This window comes from Elgaria multicarinata, chromosome 3 (assembly GCF_023053635.1).
Source record: "Elgaria multicarinata webbii isolate HBS135686 ecotype San Diego chromosome 3, rElgMul1.1.pri, whole genome shotgun sequence".
Lineage (NCBI taxonomy): Eukaryota > Metazoa > Chordata > Lepidosauria > Squamata > Anguidae > Elgaria > Elgaria multicarinata.
The window spans coordinates 64,615,581-64,638,215 of NC_086173.1; the positions used below are offsets into that span (position 1 = coordinate 64,615,581).

The following is a 22,635-nucleotide window of genomic DNA, read 5'->3' on the forward strand; positions in this document are numbered from 1 at the left end:
GAAAGTGACAAAGAATTGCACTGTAAGGGTTTGGAACATGTGTGCTTTAAGGTGTAAAGTTTTTTACAGAAAAACTAAAGAGGAAGGCAAGAGATGACATGGTAGCAGTTCCATGTACCTATAAAGCAGACAAAGAAAAGAACGAACTGTTTATTAGGGGGTAATTGAAAGCAGTCCAGAAAGCAAAATAAACGAGTTTCCATGAACTTAAAGCGTGTTTGGTCAGAGATAAATCCCAGGAATTCAGTGGGACTCACAGTTTAAGTATGCTTAGGATAGTCGTTTAAGAATAGTTGGGCTTTGGAACTTACTGGCAAAGTATCTGAATCAACCCTTCCCTACAATGCTGTATAGCACAATCCAGTCTTCAAGAGATTTAAAGGAGGTACTGGACACATATGGCTCCTTGGAATGCTAAAAGTTTAAAGAATCTTGACAAGAGTAGATTGTTGGACTATATAATAATTTAATTCATATTAGAAAGCCCTGTACGTTCTTCAGAGGTTTTTTTTTTAGCTGCTACTCTCAGGAAGAAATCTTGCACATGTTCAGAGGCATGTAACCCTAGCTGTCAAACTTTTTTTTTAAAAAAAAGCTGGTGCCCTGAATTCTTGGCTGCTTGCCGTTCAGCTTTCAGAGAGCCGGGATCCTTCTCATTTCAAGGAAAAGGAAAGCGAACACGCGCCGACCTTAAGCCCTCCCGCCAAGTTATTTCACCATGAATCGCCCAGGTCCAGCAGTAATTTACCACCCATCTTTCCTGCCTCCCCCTCCCCCTCCCCCTCCCCTGCGACTACAATCATAAACGCTTTCCTAGGGAGTAAGCCCCATGAGACACAGTGAAATTTGGCTCGGAGTAAACACACTCATGTCAGCGTAGGTGAAACCCCCGCTGGTACATTGAACGTCTTTCCCGGAAAGAAGCATAACAAAAGCTGCGAACAGCTGTCTCCGCTCGCGGGTTTTGATATCCCGCCTCCGCTGAGGCGATTGGCTCCCTCTGGAGAGTGGCGTGTGACGACACTGCTACTTCATGCCTATGCACGCCTGACCGAAGCCTTACTTTAGCTTTCCGCATCGCCCGACGTCCTCGGCTGCTCATTGGCCCGGCAGAGGAAACAGGAAGTGGCGTATGAGCGCACGGCGCAGCATCAGGAAGTGGTTGAGGTAAAGCGGACTAGAGACGGAGCCTGATTCGGGCGTGAGCGCGGGCCTCTTCGCCTGAGAGAGTGAACGGGGAAGAGGAATCGGGGTGAGAGCGAACTGACGCGTTGGGAAACTTTTGGTTGGGGTGGAAGTCAAAGAGGCCCAGGATGAGCCTTGATGATAATGTACAAGACTGTAGCAAGTGTACTGGGGTGTCGTGGGGGAATGAACTGGTTTGCCAAGGGGAGTCGGGATGCTTCATAACTTGCTTTTTATCAGCTCTGACACTGAAGAGAACTGAAAAAGTCTCTAGTTCCAGACGTTTGGGGTGGTGGTGGTGGGTTTTCTATTTGTTTTGGAGTTTGTTTGTTGTTTTGTGAGGGAGAGCTTGCCAAGGGCTACCTGCTATGATTTGTGGTGGTCTAATCTAGCTTTCCCCAAACTGATGTCCTCCAGATGTTTGAGACTACAATTCCCAGCATTCCTCACGAGGGGGCTGATGGGAGCTGCAGTCAAAAACATTCGGAAGGTGGCAAAGGCTGGTCCGGTTGAATGGTTCTTGCTTCTGGTGTGAGAGGTGGTGGGTTCATTTCTCTGCCATGATGCCAGCTATGTGCTTTTTAGGTCAGGCTTGTTGCTCTTTAAGCCCTAGTCTAGAGGTATGGTTCTCACTTGGGATGTGAGAGGCTATTGGGTTTAATTCAAAAATAAGCCTGTGCCCTGGAAGAAAAGGGGGTATGTTATTTTATTTGGGGGGAAAAATCTAAAAGGTGGGGCATGAATCCATTAAGAAAATAAGTAAAAGATAAAAAATTTGAGGAACCATAATTCATTAGTAGAGTATGCTCTGTGGATGCTACAAGCTGTAGATTTAATTCCTGATGCCTCCAGTGGGGGGAAATGCGCTCAACAACTGTCAGAGTAGAAAATAATGGGCTAGGTCTGACTCAGTATAAGGTAGTTTCATGTTTTAAAACTTTCAGTGACAGGAGAAGTTGCAGCCAGTAACCGTTTTGCATCATGCTGCTGCTAAAGGCATGGGATCACTGTTCAAAATCAGAAATCTTGTGCCTTTAGTAGTAGGATGGTAGGAAGCCACTTGGCTGCAACTTCTCTGTCACTGCAAACTTTAAAATATTAACATTATTTATTTAATACAATTCCACCCTGCTTTTCAGCTGGTAAAGTTCCCAGAGTGACATGAAACGGTCTTATTCTAATACGTTGTCAGTAGGGAAGAGAGTAATGGTTTAGTCCTTGATGGGATTTCTAGTGCAAGGTATGCAATACAGCATTAATTCAGATGAACTGCGATTGTGCAGTAGACATGAAGCTGAATAGAATTAGTTGTTACTAGCCATTATGATCTGTGTTTTTTGGGCAAAACTGATATAATTGTTTTCCTTAATATAGTGCCAAAAGTTAATATAAAACCCCATTTCATAGTTCAGCCTGCTTCATAGAATATTACTATAAGAATGATTTAGTATTCCTTAATGCTTCAAGTATCAAGTTTTAGGTGATTCTACTACTATGTGTTTCAGACTCCCAGCCTTGTTTAAATATTTTTTTATGATGGCTATTGCCGCATATATATTTTTCTTTCTTTGTCTTTGGCAGATAATCATCTTAGGAGGCTCAACATGGAGTCTGAAGATGATGTTTCTCCTGGAAAAATACTTGAGGGTTTGAAACTCTCTGAGGAACAAAAGAATCCTTCAGAATTTGGCTGCAATAGTGCATGTACCCCAAAAATTACCAAAGAAGAGGCGAATCAGTTGCCTGACTCTGTCAAGGAAGATGATGAGCTCTTCCATGACTGTAATGACTCCTTTGAATTGGGAGGGGCAGAAGAGAATCACAATAGCGAGGTTGATCCTTCAGCAAGTCCAGCAGAACCAGATGAAAAAGAATTATTAGAACTGGAGAAAAACATGCCAGAGGAAGAAAAACAGGTATGCTTTAATGAACACATATTCCAGACAGTTGCATGCAGTCTGTGCTTATCTTGGATTCCTGAGTGTATTAGACTCTTCTAGACTTTTAAGTCCATTTCAGTGCAGTTTGTCTAATTGCAATTAAATACAGGATGTGAATAAAACAGGAGCTAAAAGTTAAACAACAAATTGCACTGATTGGTGGGCAAGCACTTCCAATGAAGAGAAGTCTACTCTTGCAGTGTGATTATTCCCAATGGCAGAAGTGCTAACGTAGTTGCCTAGAAGAAGCATGGCTGTTCTTCTTTAGAGCTTATCAAGAATATCCATCTAAAATCAGATGAAAATTTCAAGCATTTTGTTAAGCTCCCCATTCAACAAAAGCAGCAGTGTTTCTGTCAAACAGCTTTAAAGTGCAAATGTGTGAGGGAAGACTGGAATAACTGTTCGTAAAGAGATTTAAAAATGCAGATTTAAATGCATTAAAAGTGCTTAGCAGCTTTTAGGTTTCCTATCTTGAGGCATGGTCAATCTGCTCATGTGTAGAAAGCAGTTTCTCTCTCTTTACATGTTTGTATGGAAGAAAGATGTGCAACAGTGGCTCAGCAAAATGTATTTATAAGTAAGGTCTGTGTTTTGCACTTGAACAAAATTGCTTCTCCATCAAGCCATCAAACAAAGTGTCCAGTAAAGCTGAACTCTTGTACTATAAATATTCAAATAAGCAAATGTATAGATTTGCTTTGCATAATTTTAGTTCAGTTAGTCATTGGTCAAAGCAAGAAGCTACACAGGTACCTGATGCTCTGGCCACTGGGGTTCCTAAACCGTTTACTATGGCCTTGTTCAGAAGACACCTTAAACCATGGCTTTAACCCTGGAGAATAATTCACCATGGTTAAAGCCGTGGTTTAAGGTGTCTTCTGAACAGGGCCTATGTCTAGTTTGATTTTAGCCATGGTGACACCCTTGGGGAGTCACACTCTTGTTCAATTGTTGCTGGTGCTGCACATTTCTTCACTCTTGATTATCTTCCCTGTCTTTTGGTCCTTTTTAATTACCAACAAGACACACCATTATTAGATGTCATTTAATTCCAGTGGATGCTTTCTATATTTGGAGTGGGTGAGTGTTGGAGTAGGGGAAAAACATTCTTGGCTCTTGTCCCTCTAAAAAGAATCAATTGGTTAATATGGTTTGAATTGTTCCTTTAACCTTGGAAATGTATATTCTGAATATTTTTAGAACATAAAGGTTTTTCACAATTAAAACCTGCAAAGCATCTTGGGAAAGGGGTTTTCAACATTAAGGTTTTCCAAATCTGCAAAGCTTCTTGGGAAAGGGTTTTTCAACAGTAAGGACGCAATCCCTTGCTGGCTGGGGCGTGCTGGGAGTTGAAGGACTTTTTTTCTGTCTAAACATGCATAGGATTGCCCCTAAAAGGACAAATTGATCTTGCAGATGGCTTCTATTTATATCTTTGTAGAAAACTCAGTGTTGTGTATGGGTTGTTTTGGGACAGTCAGTTTTATAAGTGGTATCAAACCAGGGAGTATTCAGACTTGCAAAAAGCAATGTCATTTTAATTTTGTGGTTGTATCCATTGTTCTAGTGAAATGCAGGCCTGTTGCCTTGCAAGCCCTCTAGGTGCTGGTTGAGTTCTTATGATGTCACAGGGCCTGAGCTAGGTGGCTGACTTGGGACAGGGGACCAGAAAGTGGGAAGCCTGGCTGTTATGGATGTGAGGATAAAGGGGCATTGAGGGGGGTCTGAGGGAAGTGGGGTGGGTAAAGAATATAGGAGATTAGGAGGAATTGGAGGCCAGTGGAAGAAGGCAGTAGGCGGCCAAGGGAAAGAGGGATGGAGAGTTTACTCCTTGAGTAAAGAGCAAAAAGAGGGTACAAGTGTTGATTGCTGGACATCTTCCTGTCTGCAAGCCCCCTTACCCAACCCATAGGATGAGCTGCTATGATTTCATAGGATAGTTAAAGATGGAAAATTGTAAACACGTCTTGGGGATAGAAAAGTATATGTTTTTAGTAGTAAGTGAAGAGAACTGGGAGGGTGTCATTTTGGAAAACTTGTTTTTTTTCCATGACTGTTAACTGTTTCTTGTCTAACCCAAACAGCAAATATAAGAAATAGTTGTAAACATCAGTGAACATGTTGTGGTACACAAGAAAGCATAATTAAAAGTCACAAATCACAGCTTTCTTCATGGTTTTGTGTGTGTGTGTGTTTGTGTGTGCTGGATGAATAGTCATCGTGGTCTTGGGGCTCCTGATAATGTTCAAATCACCTCTCAACTTTGCCTTTGGAGAAGTCCTTATGTATAAGCCTTAGTGCCCCATCTATAAAATGTGAAGTGTCCTCTCTCACAGGATTATTGAAAGCAAGGAAGATAAGCATTTATAAAGGTTTTTGTATAGTATTACAATATGCAGCTCTTCCTTACTCTGAAGTTACTCTAAGTGGATGTGTCATCCCATATAAGTTAGCAAAATGAAATTGGGTATAGCTGCCATTATTCGACTTAAAAATAGATTTACAAAGCAGGGAGACAAGATATTAAAGAACAAAAAACATTTTGATAGCTACTGCTCATAGTTCAGGTTATTATTTTTTAAGTTTATGTGTTGCTTCCTGTCACATAAATCAATCTCAAAGCGACTTACACACACTTACAGAAAACCATAATTTATGACCACCCACCACCCAAAATCCCAAAATTAATATAAACCATAATCGGCACAATAATACTAATCAACATCATAAACACATAATCTACAAACAATACAATATGAAAACTGTTCATATACAATATAGTTTACAATTACAGTTCTTTCTATTTCCGGTTCCTTTGTTGTACTTGCTCATTTCTGCTAAATATTGTATTAGATGCAGTGTTCTCTGTGTATTGCAGAAGAGACAAAACGAGAGCATAAAATTAAAAGAAGAAGGGAATGAACAATTTAAGAAAGGAGGTAGGTGAGCTACTTCTTATAATATCTAAATTGTGGTCAGTCGTGACAAATGATGCTTAGTCCTCATCTGCTTCAGCCCCTATTTAAAGATAAATCATACGTATTACAGCAGTGATGTCCAACTGTGGGTTCCCAAATGTTGGATTACCACTCCCATCATTTCCAACCAGTGTGGCCAGTGGTCAGGAATGATGGGAGTAACATAATTGCAGTCCTTATGGGAGTAGAAGTGCTGTTGGTTTTGATCAGGAACTCTTGAATAATTTCACCTGGACTATTTCATTTTAGACTATGTAACTGTATTTAGGAATATTTTTTAAGGACTTGGTGAGTTAAAAATCTAGTGACAAAATACAATATTGTATGACAATTGCATTTTTTCATGATAGCTGGGAATATGGGTTTAGTTTTTGTAGCGCCCACTTTCTGGAACTCCCTAGCATTAGAAATTAAACAGGCGGGAATCTTTTTGAATTTTCAGCACCTACTGAAAATCTACATTCCAATAAGTATTACCAAGAAGGTAATCCTGTCTACTGTATACAATAATATTATATAGTATTTCATTATGATATTCTTATTTATTTAAAATATATTTATGTATTGCTTACATTAATAGAAATGTCTAAAGCGATGTACAAAACAATACAGTATAAGATCATGTCATGTAATGTGTTAGTTGAGAGAGACAGTGTGGTGTAGTGGCTAAAGTGTTGGACTGGGAGTTGGGAGTTCTGGGTTCTAGTCCCCACTCAGCCATGAAAACCTGGGTGACTTTGAGGCAGTCACACTTGGCCCAACCTACCTCACAGGGTTGTTGTGAGGATAAAATAGAGAGGAGGAGGATTATGTATGCTGCCTTGGGTTCCTTGGAGAAAAAGAGGTGGGATATAAATGTAATGCAATAATAATAATAGTTGTGGGGCCTCCCAAGTTCTTTTGTGTCTGCTGTAATGGATTGGCACGGCCACCCCTGTAGAGTTTGTCTTTGAATTGCTGTTTTGTACACATGGTTTCTCCTAAAATTTGCAGTCCAAAGTTCTTCCATCTATTGCTTTTTAATTATTGTTTTAACTTGGATCATGGTTTAATTTGTTTTTAACTGTGTATATTTATTGTTTTATACTGTATGTTTTTATCTATACGCCACCCTGAGATCTTAGTGATATAGGGCGGAATATAAATGTTATAAATAAATAAATAAATGTGCTTCTAGGCAACCTGAATACCATCTTTAAATTCTTGAGAATGTTCCCTTATCAGAAGAGAGGAAAGAACATAGTTGCTATTCTTGTAGAGAGAGACACTTGAATAGAGTGGTGTATGATGTACCACTATCAGAAGTCCCAATACTGAACGGCAAACAGGAAAATCTGTAGTGTGATTGTTAGACCTTAGTCTGTGAGAGACTTGCCAAAATTGAGCCTAAGCGTTTTTTGGGAAGTGTCAAGAAACCTTCCATGATCTTATTTTTGGTGGTTTTAAGACCAATGAGCAGAGTTCAGGTAGTAATTCCAGAGACATGGAATAGACAGAGATAGTTGTCGTTGAAGAACTTGTAAATAGTGCTTAATTCCAGTAATTATGTAATATTGTATCCAGGCTTGGTAACCAACAGGTATTTCTAATAGCCCACAGGAAAATAGTAAAAGTGCCTTTGAGCAATTCCAGAGTGTCTTTCCCTTTCCACTGAGCAAATGCAGCCTTCCATGCAGGGCATGGGAGGATGTTTTTGTAAAAAAAAATTAAACAGTGCCCCATCTCCATAGCAAGTACACTATACATAACTAGAAAACACAGGCTCCCTTTCCCAAAAGTCCAGCCCTAGTTTTCCCCTGCTCCCATAAGGACCATACTGGATCAGATCAAGGGTCCATCTAGTCTTGCATTCAGTTCACACAATGGCCAACCAGCTGTTGACCAGGAACCCACAAGCAGGATATGAGCGCAGCAGCAGCAGCACTCTCTCATCTATGTCCCCCAGCAACTGGTGTAAATAGACTTACTGCCTCTGCTACTGGAGGTAGCACATAGCTATCAGGACTAATAGCCATTGATAGCCTTTTCCTCCAGGAATTTATCTAACCCCTTTTAAAGCTATCCGAAGTGGTGGCTGTCACTACATCTTGAGGTAGTGAATTCCATAGTTTAACTTTGTGCTGTGCGAAGACGTACTTCCTTTTATCTGTTCAGAATCTCCCACCAGTCAGCTTCATGGGATGACCCTGGGCTTTAGTATTTTGAGAGAGGGAGAAAAATATCTCCCTGTCCACATTTACCACACCATGCATAATTTTGTAGACCTCTATTATGTCTCCCCTTCTAAAGTACTTCACAACTACAATATTTCTCTCCCCGCACACCTCATTCCCTTATAATAGGCTGACTGCGCTCTTACTCCACCAGTACAGGAGTTCATTTGTCTTCGAGCACAGTCCAGCAGAAATCTGTTTTCAGGGCCAGTGCTAGTGTGTGCATTTTTTCCTCTACAAAATAAATCCATTCCAGGTTTATGGTTTTTTGTTTGCCAGTTGCCTTTCCCTACAAGAGCTCTGTTTAGGTTTCATTGTGTTTTCATTTGGTTTTGGGAGAATAAATCTGTCAGAGTTGATGCAAAAAGTCTCTTTCTGTAAGATCAGAGGCTAGAGAAGGGACTCTGCTAAAAACTAAACAAACAACAACAAGTGAGCAACAGAGGAAGGAAAGCAGAGAAAATTGTTGCTGAGGCACTTGGAGGAAAGTTAAGAAGAATTGAAAACGTTGGTGTCTAGTTGGGCAGTCTTGCAATTGCCTGGCTAAGCAGGGCATGGAAGGGTTAATGGCATAGCAGCCTATCGTGGCAAGCTGATAATACATAAAACAAGTGGGACTGGCAACATTTTGTTGCAATGTGGCGTGCTCCTGTTCAGGATTCATGCCTTTCACCTATGCTTTTCCCCCAGGGTACTCCATTAAACTACTCCTTCCTCTGGTTTTGCTTTATCCCTCCTCCCCCACAGTCAGTCAACATTCAGTGTCCATTCAGCATTCTCAATCCTTATTGAGTTGTTTTAAGGTGTGTGCCTCCCCCACCCCCCGCCTTAAGTTTTTCCCCTAAAGATTTTTGGCACTTTGTTTGTTTATTTTTAAGCTGCCCAACAACCTCTGGGTGGTGTATGATACATTAAAAACCTACACTACAAATATTAAAAATAAAAACAGCGTAGAATAAAAACCACCAGCAAAGAATAAAACCATTGCTGTGTCATAAAACCAGATTAAAAGTAGTAGCAGAACAGAGTAATGGAAGCAGTTCTTAAAATGGCTGGGGGATTAAAAATGTTGTCACCTGGTGTTGAAAAAGCCATAATGTAGGCGCCAGGCGAGCCTCTTGGTGAGAGCATTCCACAAATGGGGTGCCACCACTTAAAAGGCCCTCTTTTTTATAGCCACTGCCTCACCTCATTTGGCGGTAGCATCTGTAGGAGGGTCTCAGACAGTGATTTCAATGTCTGGGTAAGTAAATTTGTGAACTTCGCTTATATCTTGTGCATGGACAATGGCATTTTGGCTATAGAAGGATTGTCACTCGGAGAATGAGTTTGCTATAAATTTTGACTGCCCTTGATAGCTGGCCAGACATTGTGCTTGTCATGACTCTGCCCCCCTCCCCTTATAAAGGAACAGGCAGGGTCTTGTTTGAGATCACACTATGCTCAAGGCCTAGTGTGATTAGTGGCTGGAGCTCCTGTCCTCTTCCCAAGGTAGGATGAGGGTTTGTGCCTGTTCTGCTGAGTCTCAGATACAGTCCAAATGTAGAGAGAAATATTGTTCCTTTCCAAGGATCTCTAAAGCTCAGTACACTGGGGGAGTGTCCCTATCCTTCTCCAGGCTTGGCAGGAATATGGCAGTTTCCCCCTGATGTCATGCTCACTAGCTTAAAAGATCTGCTTGCTAATGGCCTGTGCATTTTTGGTCCCTTAAGTATTAGTGTCTGTCTCTGTTTCTCTAGACATAGATACAGCTCAGCAGTTTTAAAAAGCAGCAGCAAAATATCAAGGCTTTTCCTGGCTGCCGATTGCACTTGCTCACCAGAATTAAATTCTTGGTTGCCATGATGAGCATATCTGTAGAGTCCTCTCATTTTCTCTTACTCTAACTCCTCTTCCCTAACGTTATTCTCCTAACTGCTTTGGAATATTCTTATCTGTTACATGCAGCTCTTCACCAACATTCCACAAGGGCATTACAGACACTTTTATCTCTTTGATTTGGAGACTTTTATATCATGTTATGACTGACATTGAAGTTCTGGAAAGAACTAAGATGTGATTTTGAACATGTAATGCTAAGACTTCTAATTATCCTTAATGACTATAGCTAGAATTCCAGTATTTTGGGCCCAGCCACTCCCCCCACCCAAATCCAGAGTCTTTTGCAGCAAACCAGAAAGAAGCTGACAGTTTTGATGGATCTCTCACGCCACCAGAAAGGTGGGGGAGAATAAAAAACTTCATTATCTAGTCAGTAGGTACAGCTGTGCTGCATTTACCATCTCCTTGCTAGTGCACTTCTTGCTGGTTGAGACTCTAAGATCCCAGCAGTTATTGGTTCATTGGCCAATGGATGTCTCCAAGTTATCCTTGGGCAATTATTAGTAGCTGTGCAGGATCTGGGAACCAGAAGGGTTAGGGTGTTCAATGGTTGCACTTTTGTGTGTGTCTATTGACATGTTTCCAGGCTGCACAAGGAAAGGGGGTGGAGGGGAGAGTACAGTTAGAACATAACATAAGAGTCACGCTGGATCACACCAAAGCCCTGTTTAGTCCAGCAATTCCATTCACATAACATTCAGCCAGATGCCTGTGGGAAGCCCACAAGCAGAACAGAAGCACAAGAGCATTCTTCTGCTCATATTCTTCAGCAACTGGTATTGAAGGGCATAAAGCCTCTGATACTGGAGGTAATATATAGCCATTGTGACTAGTAGCCATTGATAGCCTTATCTTTCATGAATTTGTCTAATCCCCATTCAAAGCCATCCAAGTTGGTGGCCATCATGTGCCAGGAAATTCCAACATTTTAAACTGTGTTGTTTAAAGAAGTATTTCCTTTTATCTGTCCTGAAATTCCCATCAGTCAGGTTCATTAGATGACCTAGAGAAGTTTTCTCCCTATCTGCTTTCTCCATGCTATGCATAATTTTGTACACCTCTTTTTGGTCATCCTTTATATGTCCTTTTTCGAAGCTAAGTTCAGTCATTGTACAATCCCTTTATAATAAAGCGCTACGATAAAAAAAGAGCGAGTCTTTCACAGGTTTTCTGTAAAAACTAAGTTCAGATTTTTATTGAAAATTTTTGATTGTCTGTACATATAGAGGGGCAAACAGGTGGTTTGTGTAAAATTTGTTCAGTTTCAGTAAGGTGATTGTGGAGAGAAACTATGAATGAATTTCACATGTTTTTGTACTACCTTCTGTCCTGGCTTGGAGTACATGAGTCACCTTTCAGGTTACATATTAAAATTACATACATGTGCTTGCTGGAGGTGATCAACATGAAGAACAATAGTTAGCTAATACCCTTGAGCAAGAAATACATGCATCCTGTGTTGATCAAATCATCTTTAAATTTAAACAGTTCAGAAGTTGAGAAGCAGCTTTTCTCACAGTCCCTAATTAATCCTATCAGTTGAGCATTCTAACCTCAGTGGCCACAATCCAAGACAATTAAACACATTGAAACCAATAGACTTAAATGTTCCAAGGTCTGTTTTGATTTTCAGCCAAAGTTTTTTTCAGGAAATGTACCAGTTTCTCAACTAGTACATTCATATCTTTAGCCAGAACAATGATGTTCCTGATAGCTATAGGATTATCTTGTCACAGATTGTGTCTGCAATTCAAAGCAAACTTTGATTGCTTAGACAATAGAATCCTTGTGTAATTGATTGACACTCTAACTGTAGCACTTGATAAGCCTTTTCTTCAAACTCTGGTCATCCCAAGTCATGAGATACTTTAAGATCAAATATAATATAAATATATGGTAAAGGGGTATACATCCAGATTTCATTCCACAACATTTCCACCTATTATTTTTATTATTTTATTTAGTTATTATTGCATTTATATCCCGCCTTTTTTCCTCCAAGGAACCCAAGGCGGTGTACATAATTCTCCTCCTCTTCACTTTATCCTCACAACAACAACCCTGTGAAGTGGGTTAGGCTGAGAGTCTGTGACTGGCCCAAAGTTACCCAGTGGGTTTCCATTACCCAGTGGGGACTAGAACCTGGATCTCCCAACTCCCAGTCCGACACCCTAGCCACTACACCACACTGGCTCCTATTAGCGATGCATAAGTATGTTGTATCTTTCCCTGGCATAATGCACAGTGTATGAATACATAAAAGGTTTTCTCTTAGGTAGTAGAAAGTTACTTCGTGTTTATAGGTTTAATTTGTCTTGTATCTGACCATTTTAAAAGGTGATATGCTAATACCTTGCTTTTAATTCCCAAAGATAATGCCATTTTTAAAAATGATGCTGAAGGAAGCAAGACTGCTTATATTATAACACCCAAATTAGTAGTAACAAGTGTAACTAGCTTTTTTTCTCCTGTCTCTGTACTGCTTTTTTTGTTTTAACAATCTATTTTTCTGAGATAAATTTAAATCTGAGGGAATAGGTAGCTGATATAAAGGTTTCGTTCAAAATACTATTAGTTCTTGTATGTGGCCTTGCTGTCTTCCATCATAACATTTCATTTTAAACTTCAGAGTATAAAGAAGCTGAAGATTCTTATGCAAAAGCCCTGCAGGTTTGTCCAGCCTGTTGTAGCACAGACAGATCCATTTTGTATTCCAACAGAGCTGCAGCAAGAATGAAACAGGTAACACTCATATCCAAGATATTGAATTGGAAAGAACTGGTGTGTCCACTGTGATGTTTGTTCTGTTTTTCAGCTTTAGATAAAATAGATACCTCATAGCTCAAGCCATTGTTTCCAGATTTACTCATTGTGGGAGAAACTTTGAATAGAAAAAGTAAAACCAGGACCTGTGTTCTGAGAAACTAAGCAGGCATGTCAGCACTGTCTATAATCAGGCTTGAACAATTCTACTTGCCATAGCAGGTGTGATGCAGTCAGTTGTTTTCTCTGAAACTGCAAGAGATGGGTGAGATTAGGCAGCTGTGCCCAATCCCTGCGACCTCATCACCTCCAAAACTGGGGGCGGTGGGAAGACTTAGGGAAGAGCCTTGGCCATGCAAGGCCAAACTCACAATACCAACCCACCCCTATTGTCAACCTTTCCCAGAGCAGGAAAGGCCAACAGGGAGGACTGGGTACTTCTACCTGCCAGTTCTTCCCTTAGATAGGCTGGTGGGGGATGTTAGATGCTACTGCTAGAAGGTTGTTGGGGTACCATCAAGCAGTGCTACCCAACCATGCTTGTTTTCCTCTCTGCTGGCCTTTCACTTTGGAAAGGCTGACTGGCACGGGATGCTTGTCTGGAGAGGAGGGTGGCTAGTGTATACCAATAATGAAGAGTAATGGAGTTTCAACATAGTCTATTGTAGTCATGGTTGGTTACCATTAACCAATGTTGTGTCTAGTATGACTTGTTCTGCTTTTATTTTCCAGTAAATGGAAAACTGTTGGTCAGTTCAAATTGTCCTTTAAGCAGTTCAGCACATTTGCATACTGTGGCTTTCTTTATAGGAGAGCTTGCCCACAAATGCTAATCATACTTCCTTTAGCCTCTAGTTCAGCCAGCTCCCTCTCTTGTGGCTGTGGAATAAGACACCAGAATATGCCTTTTGTTTTATGCTGTAAACACAATTTAATATTTGATTAAGTATGAATGTTAGAAAAGAAGTATTTGGTTTCAAATGTTAGTGTCATCTCTTTTCTAGGACAAAAAAGAAACTGCCATAAGTGACTGCAGCAAAGGTACTATTTTCCTGTTTTCATGCTCTCTATACTGAGTGCCTGTTCTGTTATCTTCTTCAGGCTATTATCTACAGTATTGTGTTCATTTCTGGACACAAGATATGGGAGGGGACAGAGATAAACTAGCAACTGTTGTCTGGTATTGATGTATGTGCTTTGAAGGGTGCAGACTAGCCAATGACACTAAAACTTTTTCTCCCCCTCCCCAAATGTTTGGAATGATGTGGTTAGTGCGATTATCGGCATGCCAAGTGACTGCATAGCTGTTGGGCCTGTCACTGAGACTTCAAATAAGAGCAAATATTGGGAATGGGCAACACATGGAAACAACCTTGTCGCCGATTATCCTTTTCTTAAAGAAGAACAGGGGAGGCTGGTTAGTTGGGTAGGATGGAGAGGTGATGTGACTAAGATCATGGTTTCCATGGAATAATTAGGAACAACAGGTCCAACTGGAAGAAGAGGCCACTGTGTTTGCTTATCAAACTACAAAAAGCTTCCAAGCTACAAAAAGAGTTAGGAATTGGAATACGTTGCCTGGAAAACACAATGTTACCATAGAGGATTTTAAAGAGGATATTTCTGTGTTGACATTTTCTGCTGTTGTAGTGGGATAGGCTCTAATCCTAGAGAAATTTTCTCATAGGTTGACGTTTCTATCTCAGGGTGAATTGAATTTGGATCAAGATTCAGTTCAAATTCTTGGCGTTTAATCACCTTTTCAGTTGGTACTGTGGTTATTTTCCAAAGAAATATGCATGCCATTAGATCATAAATCATATTCATTATATGTAATCAACTCTACAGCTCAGTCTTGTGCATGTTTACTCAAAAAATCAATCAGGTTCATGAAGGTGTATGTAGTGTTGCCTTAGATCTCTAAGTAGCAAAAGACTGTAATTATATATTTTGCTTACTTATATTGCTTACTATATTTGCTGCCTAACTGTACATGCCAGCAAAGGTTAAAAATGCTGAATCTACTCAGGTAGAGTCACTAGATAACACTGTCTCCTAACTTAGACATATTAAAGGCAAACTCAACAGCAATTCGCTAGATGTGCTTTAGGTAAAATGTTTCCTACCACTATGTTTATATGATTGCTTTAATTCTGTGTTCTAGCCCTAGAATTAAATCCAAACTATATGAAGGCACTATTGAGGAGAGCGGAACTGTATGAAAAAACAGAAAAGCTAGATGAAGCCTTGGAGGACTACAAAAATTTATTGGAAAAAGATCCATCAATACATCAAGCAAGAGAAGCATGTATGGTAAGCTTTTTCCCCCCTAAGAAAGGAGTACCCCACACCTGGTGAAAACACTGGATGTTAGTCTTTTAAAGCAGAAAGACATCTTAGACACTACCTACCAGGAGCTGCTGAAGGCTAGACCAGCAACAAGATTCTTCAGTCTGTTGTGGTCTTTGTGGCCAAATGTGCCACTTAAGAACTGAAGGACATTGTCCTGGCTCGATTAAGGATTGGTCATGGAGTTCCTACCTGTCAGTATCTGTTGAGCGGGGAGGCCCCATCCATCTGCATGCCTTTTAGTGTTTCACTTACTATTAAAAATGCTTGCTGGCGTGTCCATGATTCTCAAGGACATGGTTGGCCTTTCTACATAGGTCCCTGCCATAAGCTTAGCCTCAGTTCTGGGTGATAGTAGATTTACACACTTTATTTCTGGTTCCTGAGCTCTATTAGCTGGCTGTCTTCTTTTTAAGACTGTTGTAATTATTAGGAACAAGTTGCTGGCAAAAGGACTTTCCAGCATTTCCAACAAATTTTATATATATATGATGCAGTATGGTCTAGCTGCCATGTACTTCAGCCTACCTACCTAGACGTAAATGTCGGTGTACATTTTTTTCTCCTTTTTCTGGTGGAAGTTGATGCTTCTACTTTTTTAAAGATATAGGCTGGAGGATACTACTACAGTTCAAGGAGGATTCTGCTAGACTGAGATTAAAAGAGCAACATTGCAAAAATCAGTGTTCTGTGGGTTTTCAAAGTAGGTGACCAGGTCGTAAGCTCTTTAAAGAAAATTTCCCTTGCAGCTACATTAATTTGGGGGTATTAATTGCTGTGAGATGTGAAAAACTAGCTATATTGAAATTGGTTCGAAAGGGTTTTTCCAGTACTACTGTAGTTCATCATGAAATTCCATGTGGCTGATAGATTCCTGTAGGGACCGGGATTTAATTGGTAAAGGTCTGTAGACTTTTGTCTCCCCCCCCACCCCAACTGTAGCTTGCTCTTTCATTTAAGTAAGGAATCTTGATAACTCTTTAAATACTCTGGCAGGGCGGTGGGTGGATGGGAGATCTGGAAACTTCACCAAAATGGGGATTTATTTTATTGAATAAATGATTATATTTTACTGTTTTGTAACATATCTAATACTTAACTACTAGTTTCTTTACAGGTGGCTTTGAACATGTCGTAATGTTAAACATGTTAAATGTTGTAAACCGCCCAGAGAGCTTCGGCTGTGGGGCGGTATATAAATGTAATTAAATAAATAAATAAATAAATAAACAGCATTTGAGGGGCATCTTTCTATCTCTGAATTGTATGACTTTAAAGAAAAAAGCTAGAAAACTGCTGGCCATAAATACTCAAAATGGCTTAAGGCATAATCCAAGAAGAAAGTGTGGGATCCATCCTTTCCTATGTGCAACCCATTTCCACAGAGCTCAGTGAAGCTCCTATCTTTCCCTCCCCTGCTTAACATGTGTAGTGTTGAATACAGAGCTGTGTGCTGGTTTTTTGGAGTGGGAGCCCCAGTTATTTAACTAAGATGGAGCCTGGCTGCTGGATCACTTTGTGGGTGATGTGCATGAGCCTCCCATTCCAGGCAATGGCCAATTGCATTGCACTGCTGTTGCCTCTTTATGCTCCAGTTGAGCTTCGGCAGTGATTGGGCCCTCTGTGTTCATTCTCTCTCTCTCTCTCTCTCTCTCTCTCTCTCTCTGGGTTTCCATCAAACTGTGTACAGGAAATCATACACATGCTGCCAAAATTGTCTTTGTAAAATTGGTCCTCTGTTTGCTTTCTTAGCGACTGCCAAAACAAATAGAAGAACGTAATGAAAAACTTAAGGACGAGATGTTAGGTAAGTAGCTTTGTTGTCCAGCTTGCTTGTGTGGTAGTTATTCCATGTGCTTGAATAAAACAAGATGGCTTTCCTACGCAACTTTTTTTTGCAGAGAAAGGAATTAATTCCTGTACTTCTCCAGGACTCAGTTTAACTTGTCCTCTTTCTGGGTCCCAGGGAACCTAGTATTTCAGAACTTGAGATCTCATTTCTCAAGCATCCCAGCTCCATAAACATCAGAATGTGTGCCATGTTACTTCTCAGCGGTTGATGGGAACCGTATTGTCCTATTGCTTCCTATAATTGAGTTTTAAGAGTTGTACACAAGTGGAAAATGGCCATTGAGCACATGCCTTCTGATTTAGAGATCCATTGGAGGGCTAGTGTGCATGTGTGTGGCCCTTCAGTTTTCTCTGCCAGAACTTTGGGAAGGGAATGCTTGCAATGGGTCCTCCTGACCCCTGTAGGGGAAGGCTGCACAAAATGCAGCCATAAGTTATGCAGCTTGCTGATGCACACGCAGATCCCTGGTATGTTGGGAAGAGAGCTGCCTGAGTAAGCCAGCTGCTGGCTTGTGGCAGTGGGGGTGACCTGTGTGTGGAGACCATCATTTTGTGTGTGATTCACCACTTACTGGAGCTAGTGTGTCCATGCATACTTGGACGTTATGTAAAAGTATTTAGACAAGCTTGGTTTGGTTTTTTAAGCATATGAGCCTTGATACTAATGTAGTACTTCCATCTTGTAATTTGAACATGTTTAAGGAGGGGAAAAACATATGTGAAAAAATGGTTAGTAAAGCACCTTGAAACATTTTTTTAAAAAATACTTCCTGTTCTAACTTCAAGATACTTTTAAATGGAGAAATTAGGAAAATACCTTGTGTGCACCAGTGGAAATCTCCTTTGAAAATGTCTTATGAAAATTCTCGGACAGCTCTTTTAAAATAGATAAGTAAAGAGCACATTCTGTGGGCAGCACCTTATCAGAAGCTAACGCTGATGAATTTAGATTACTGTGTGCCCCTCCTGATTGAACAGTGATCACCACTCATAATTTGAAAAACAATTGACCAGTTTCCTTCGAACACTCATAGCTCAACAATATACTGAGCAGAGAATTGCCTTCCCCTCATGTGCTGCTGAAAACAATGGGCAGCCATTGAAGATCTACAAAATCTGAGCATCTCATCTAGACTAGTTATGCACTTCTGACTAGGGGTGTGCACGGACCCCCCACTCCGCTTCACTTTAAGATCTGCCATTTTCGGATCGGCCCGCTCCGCCCCGCCCCCACTCCACCTGTGCCCACTCCGCTCCGCTCGGAGCTCCGGTCCCCCCCCATAGGGGGGGTTACCGGGCCCTGCCGCCATTGCCACCCATGCGGCGATGGTGGCAGAGCCCGGTAAGGAGGAGGGGGGGCTTACCTGCCTCCGTCCGTGGTCCGTCGCCGTCTTCAATTGAGCCCGTGGTTCCACCAGGTGCGGCCCAGACTTCCTGCTGGAACCACGGGCTCAATTGGAGACGCTGACGGACCGCGGACGGAGGCAGGTAAGGGAGAGGAGGGCGGGGGGGTTACCGGGCCCTGCTGCCATCGCCGCCCATGCGGCGATGGTGGCAGAGCCCGGTAAGGGACCAAGGGGGAGGGGGGGCCTTACCTGCCTCCGTCCGCGGTCCGTCACCGTCTTCAATTGAGCCCGTGGTTCCACCAGGAAGTCTGGGCCGCAAATGCGGCCCAGACTTCCTGCTGGAACCAAGGGCTCAATTGGAGACGCTGACGGACCGCGGACGGAGGCAGGTAAGGGAGAGGAGGGCGGGGGGCGTTACCGGGCCCTGCTGCTGTCGCCGCATGGGCGACAGTGACAGCGGCAGGGCCCGGTAAACCCCACTTACCTTTCCGGCGGATCTCCAGATCGAGGCGAAGGATCCGCCTTCACCTCGATCCTCTTCGCCACGCTCCGCCGGCCCCCCAATCCTCTTCGCCTCCGCCTTAAGGGCAGGCGAAGCCCCCCGCTCCGCTACTGCTTCTCCGGTCCGATTAGAAGCGGAGCACATCCCTACTTCTGACAATGTGTGATCAGGCTGTCATGATCTCCTTTTTAATGAGATTCTTTGAGCTTGTCTACACCATGCCTTATCCCAATAATATAACAATACATTATGTTACTGAATGAAAACATGTTAGTAAACCTTGACATTAAGTGGATTTTATGAAGAAGGCTAAGTTCTTTTTAGCAAGTAGAGGTGAGGATGACATTTGAAGATGTCCTAACAATAAGATGATTCAGGGTAAAGTCATGCTAGTTCTCTTCTTGAACATCCATGCCTACAATGCTTTAGCTGTAGTCATAGCTGTTCCTTCTAATTCTTAAGCTTCTGGTCCCATGCCAATGTTGTTTTCAATTTATACAAGCTTGAATTGTTTGCTTTATGTGGAACAGGGTATGCTTATCCAACATGCTTAGTTTCATTTTGATACTTTATAGTCTTCAGGCAGGTTTTATTTGGGCAACATTAGGTTTTGATTCTTTACCTGCTTTGTAGTTTCCTGACTAAAAAAACATCTTGAAGGATACCACTCATCCTTTCCAGCACTTTAAAAAATGGGTTTCTAGTAAGAAGTGAGAGTAAACCTGCTTGCCATAAATAATACTGTTCTAAAAGATGAACCACCTTTTGCAGTTAAAATGGAGTCACATATTCAAACCATTTTGAAGAACTAGTCTTGTCTAGAAAAAAATGTGTTGTGCATAACTTCAATATTTGAGCTTATTCCTAAGTAGCTTATGACAGGACTGAACTAGGTTTCAAGCATGTGACACCTTTTCCATAGGAACCTGTTTCTAAATAACCAACCACATACTGTTATGGGGTAGGTGCTGTACGGCAGGAGGTAGATCTCTAGATGTATTGGGTTCAACTCCCAGAAGCCTCTGCCAGCATGGACAATGGTCAGGAATGCTGGGAGTTGAAGTCCAGAATATCTGGAGATCTACTTTCTTTCCATCCCTGCTGTACAGAATATAATCACCCTTGAGTTGGCAACTCTTAAATAGTAGGGTAGTCATAGCCTCTCTTTGTGGAATTCCTCGTTCTAAATTTTATCTATGCAGCAAGGAACACGTTGCTTCCATCTCTATGATCTTGTGTAATTTCTTGCATGTATTTGGAAGTATATTTGTTCATGTGTTGCAGGAAAACTGAAAGATCTTGGGAATTTGGTGCTCCGCCCTTTTGGCCTCTCAACAGAGAACTTCCAGGTGAAACAGGATTCATCAACTGGGTCATACTCAATCAACTTTGTTCAAAATCCAAACAACAACCGATAACATAAGCTCAATCCGCTTCTGAAAAAAGAAATTGGCTTTGAAGCTTAGTGGTGGTGTGTTTTCAATAAATGCAAAAGGGATGAATAAACATCTAATGTACAATGTATCTACATGTAAAGATATTTGAACGTCGTCCTATGCATTTTTCTTCTGTGGGGTACTTTTAACAGGTATGAGCAATAGAGGAAAGTAATCTGGCTTCTGTAGTGATATTTGATGCACTTTATCTGGGCTCTCTGAATCCTCCAATTGGCAAAAAAGGGAGTGCTCCCATACCTGTAATCAAAGTGCTGCCATTTTGTGTTTTGTGAAGTTTGCAAATGTGTGTGTGAATGAGAAGGCATCTCTCTATTGCGAGAGAATACTTTTATCAAGTGTAATAAAACATTGATGGTACTGTGGGCTGCATTTAGTTGCCTTTTTATCCCAAGCAACTGTATTAATGCTTTTCAAATCTATGTAAATATGAGATAAAATAGCATGAATGAATGTTAACATAGTTACTCTTATCAAATACTGTGTTTTATGATGCTTCAGTCCCAGCAGAATTGCCCTCTGCAACCTACCCTTGCAGGTCCTTAAAATAATGGTCTCTAGTGGCTTGCAAGCTAAATTTTGCTCTTTTGGTTCTCTGTAGGCATTATGGACACTGCCCCCCCCCCCCATGTTGTTTCATGAATTGGGGGAGGGCATATGTGGCCTGTGGTACATGTATTGCCTGCCCATGTCCTCATATGTGAAAACACATGGTAGGTTTTTTGTTTGTCGTCCCCCTGGAGTTAGTTGAACAGATCATAGCAAACTATATCAGTGTCATTACAAATACTTAGGATATTTTAATAAGGCTTTAGGCATGCCATCTTGACAGAAAAGGAAGCTGTATGTTTCATTGTCCACAATATAAATGGCAATTGTCCAATTCCTAGTACCCTTCACAGTTGCTGAGGGAGCAGCAGAGTTGCAAACTTAGAACAAACTATCCTGTATGATATCAGATCATAATGGGGACATCAAAACCCTGTACATAGGAAGTGCCCTGCTGGATCAGACCAAGGGTCCATCTAGTCCAGCACTCCAGCCAACCAGCCATCAGCCAGGGATGAACAAGCAAGACATGGTACCACAGCACCCTCCCACCCATGCTCCCCAGCAACTGGTGCACACAGGCTTACTGCCTCGAATGCTGGAGATGGCACACAACCATCAGGGCTGGTAGCCATTGATAGCCTTTGCCTCCAGGAATTTAACCCCATTTTAAAGCCATCCAAATTGGTGGCCATCACTACATCTTGTGATAGTGAGTTCCATCGTTTAACTATGCACTGTGTGAAGAAGTACTTTTATTTGTCCTGCATTCCCCACTAGTTTCATGGGATGACCCCGGGTTCTAGTATTTTGAGATGGGAAGAAAAATGTCTCCCTATCTACATCATGCATAATTTTGTACACTGCTATCACTTCTCCCCTTAGCCTCCTTTTTTCCTGGATCCCTTTTTGAAAATAGGTGTTACATTGGTAATCTTCCAGTCCTCTGGTACAGAGGCTGAGCTTAGGGACATGTTACATATTTTGGTGAAGAGATCTGCAATTTTATATTTGAGTTCTTTGAGAACTCTAGGATGGATACTATCTGGGCCTGGTAATTAATTTGCTTTCAATTTGTCAATAAGGTAGAGAACTTCATCTTTTGTCACCACTATTTGCCTCAGTTCCTCAGGCTCCCTTCCTGAAAACAGTTCAGCCTAAGCAGTGCCCTGGAACATAAAATAATGACTAAGCTATTACCAGCTTTTTTATTTTGAGAACTTTATCCTGCTTTTCAACTAGCTTTCAAGGTAGCTAACTAAACGAACATTTTAATTTCAATTGCTTAACAGTTAAAGACAAAATAAGGCAGTAGGCAAAAGAATTAAAAAGTGGTAGTATAATGAAAACGAAACAGCCCATTTGAAAAATATGGGAGGAAAATTATTTTCACTTAGTATTCAAAGGTGAAGTCGGCACCTGATGTGGTTGTGGAGAAAGCATGAAACAGAGTGCCACCACTCTGTCAACAGTTACCCTATTTCTTCGATTCTTAAGACACACTTTCCCCCCCCCATATAAACATCTCTAAAAATGGGGTACGTCTTAGAATCACAGGTGTGTCTTAGGTTTTTTTTTTCCTGTTGGTGGTACTGAAATTAGTGTGCGTCTTACAATCGAA

The 22,635-nt window shown here is 41.3% G+C and overlaps 1 protein-coding gene across 1 annotated transcript; it reads left to right on the forward strand.

Moving 5' to 3' along the window:
* Positions 1 to 1,159: 1,159 nt before the first annotated feature.
* On the forward strand, positions 1,160 to 20,825 carry TTC1 (tetratricopeptide repeat domain 1). The gene is made up of 8 exons (XM_063120529.1): positions 1,160 to 1,252; positions 2,767 to 3,101; positions 6,007 to 6,067; positions 12,830 to 12,942; positions 13,968 to 14,004; positions 15,128 to 15,276; positions 17,065 to 17,119; positions 20,296 to 20,825. The coding sequence occupies exons 2-8, from the start codon at positions 2,790 to 2,792 to the stop codon at positions 20,427 to 20,429; spliced, it is 861 nt and encodes a 286-aa protein (XP_062976599.1). The 5' UTR covers positions 1,160 to 1,252; positions 2,767 to 2,789; the 3' UTR covers positions 20,430 to 20,825.
* Positions 20,826 to 22,635: the final 1,810 nt, after the last annotated feature.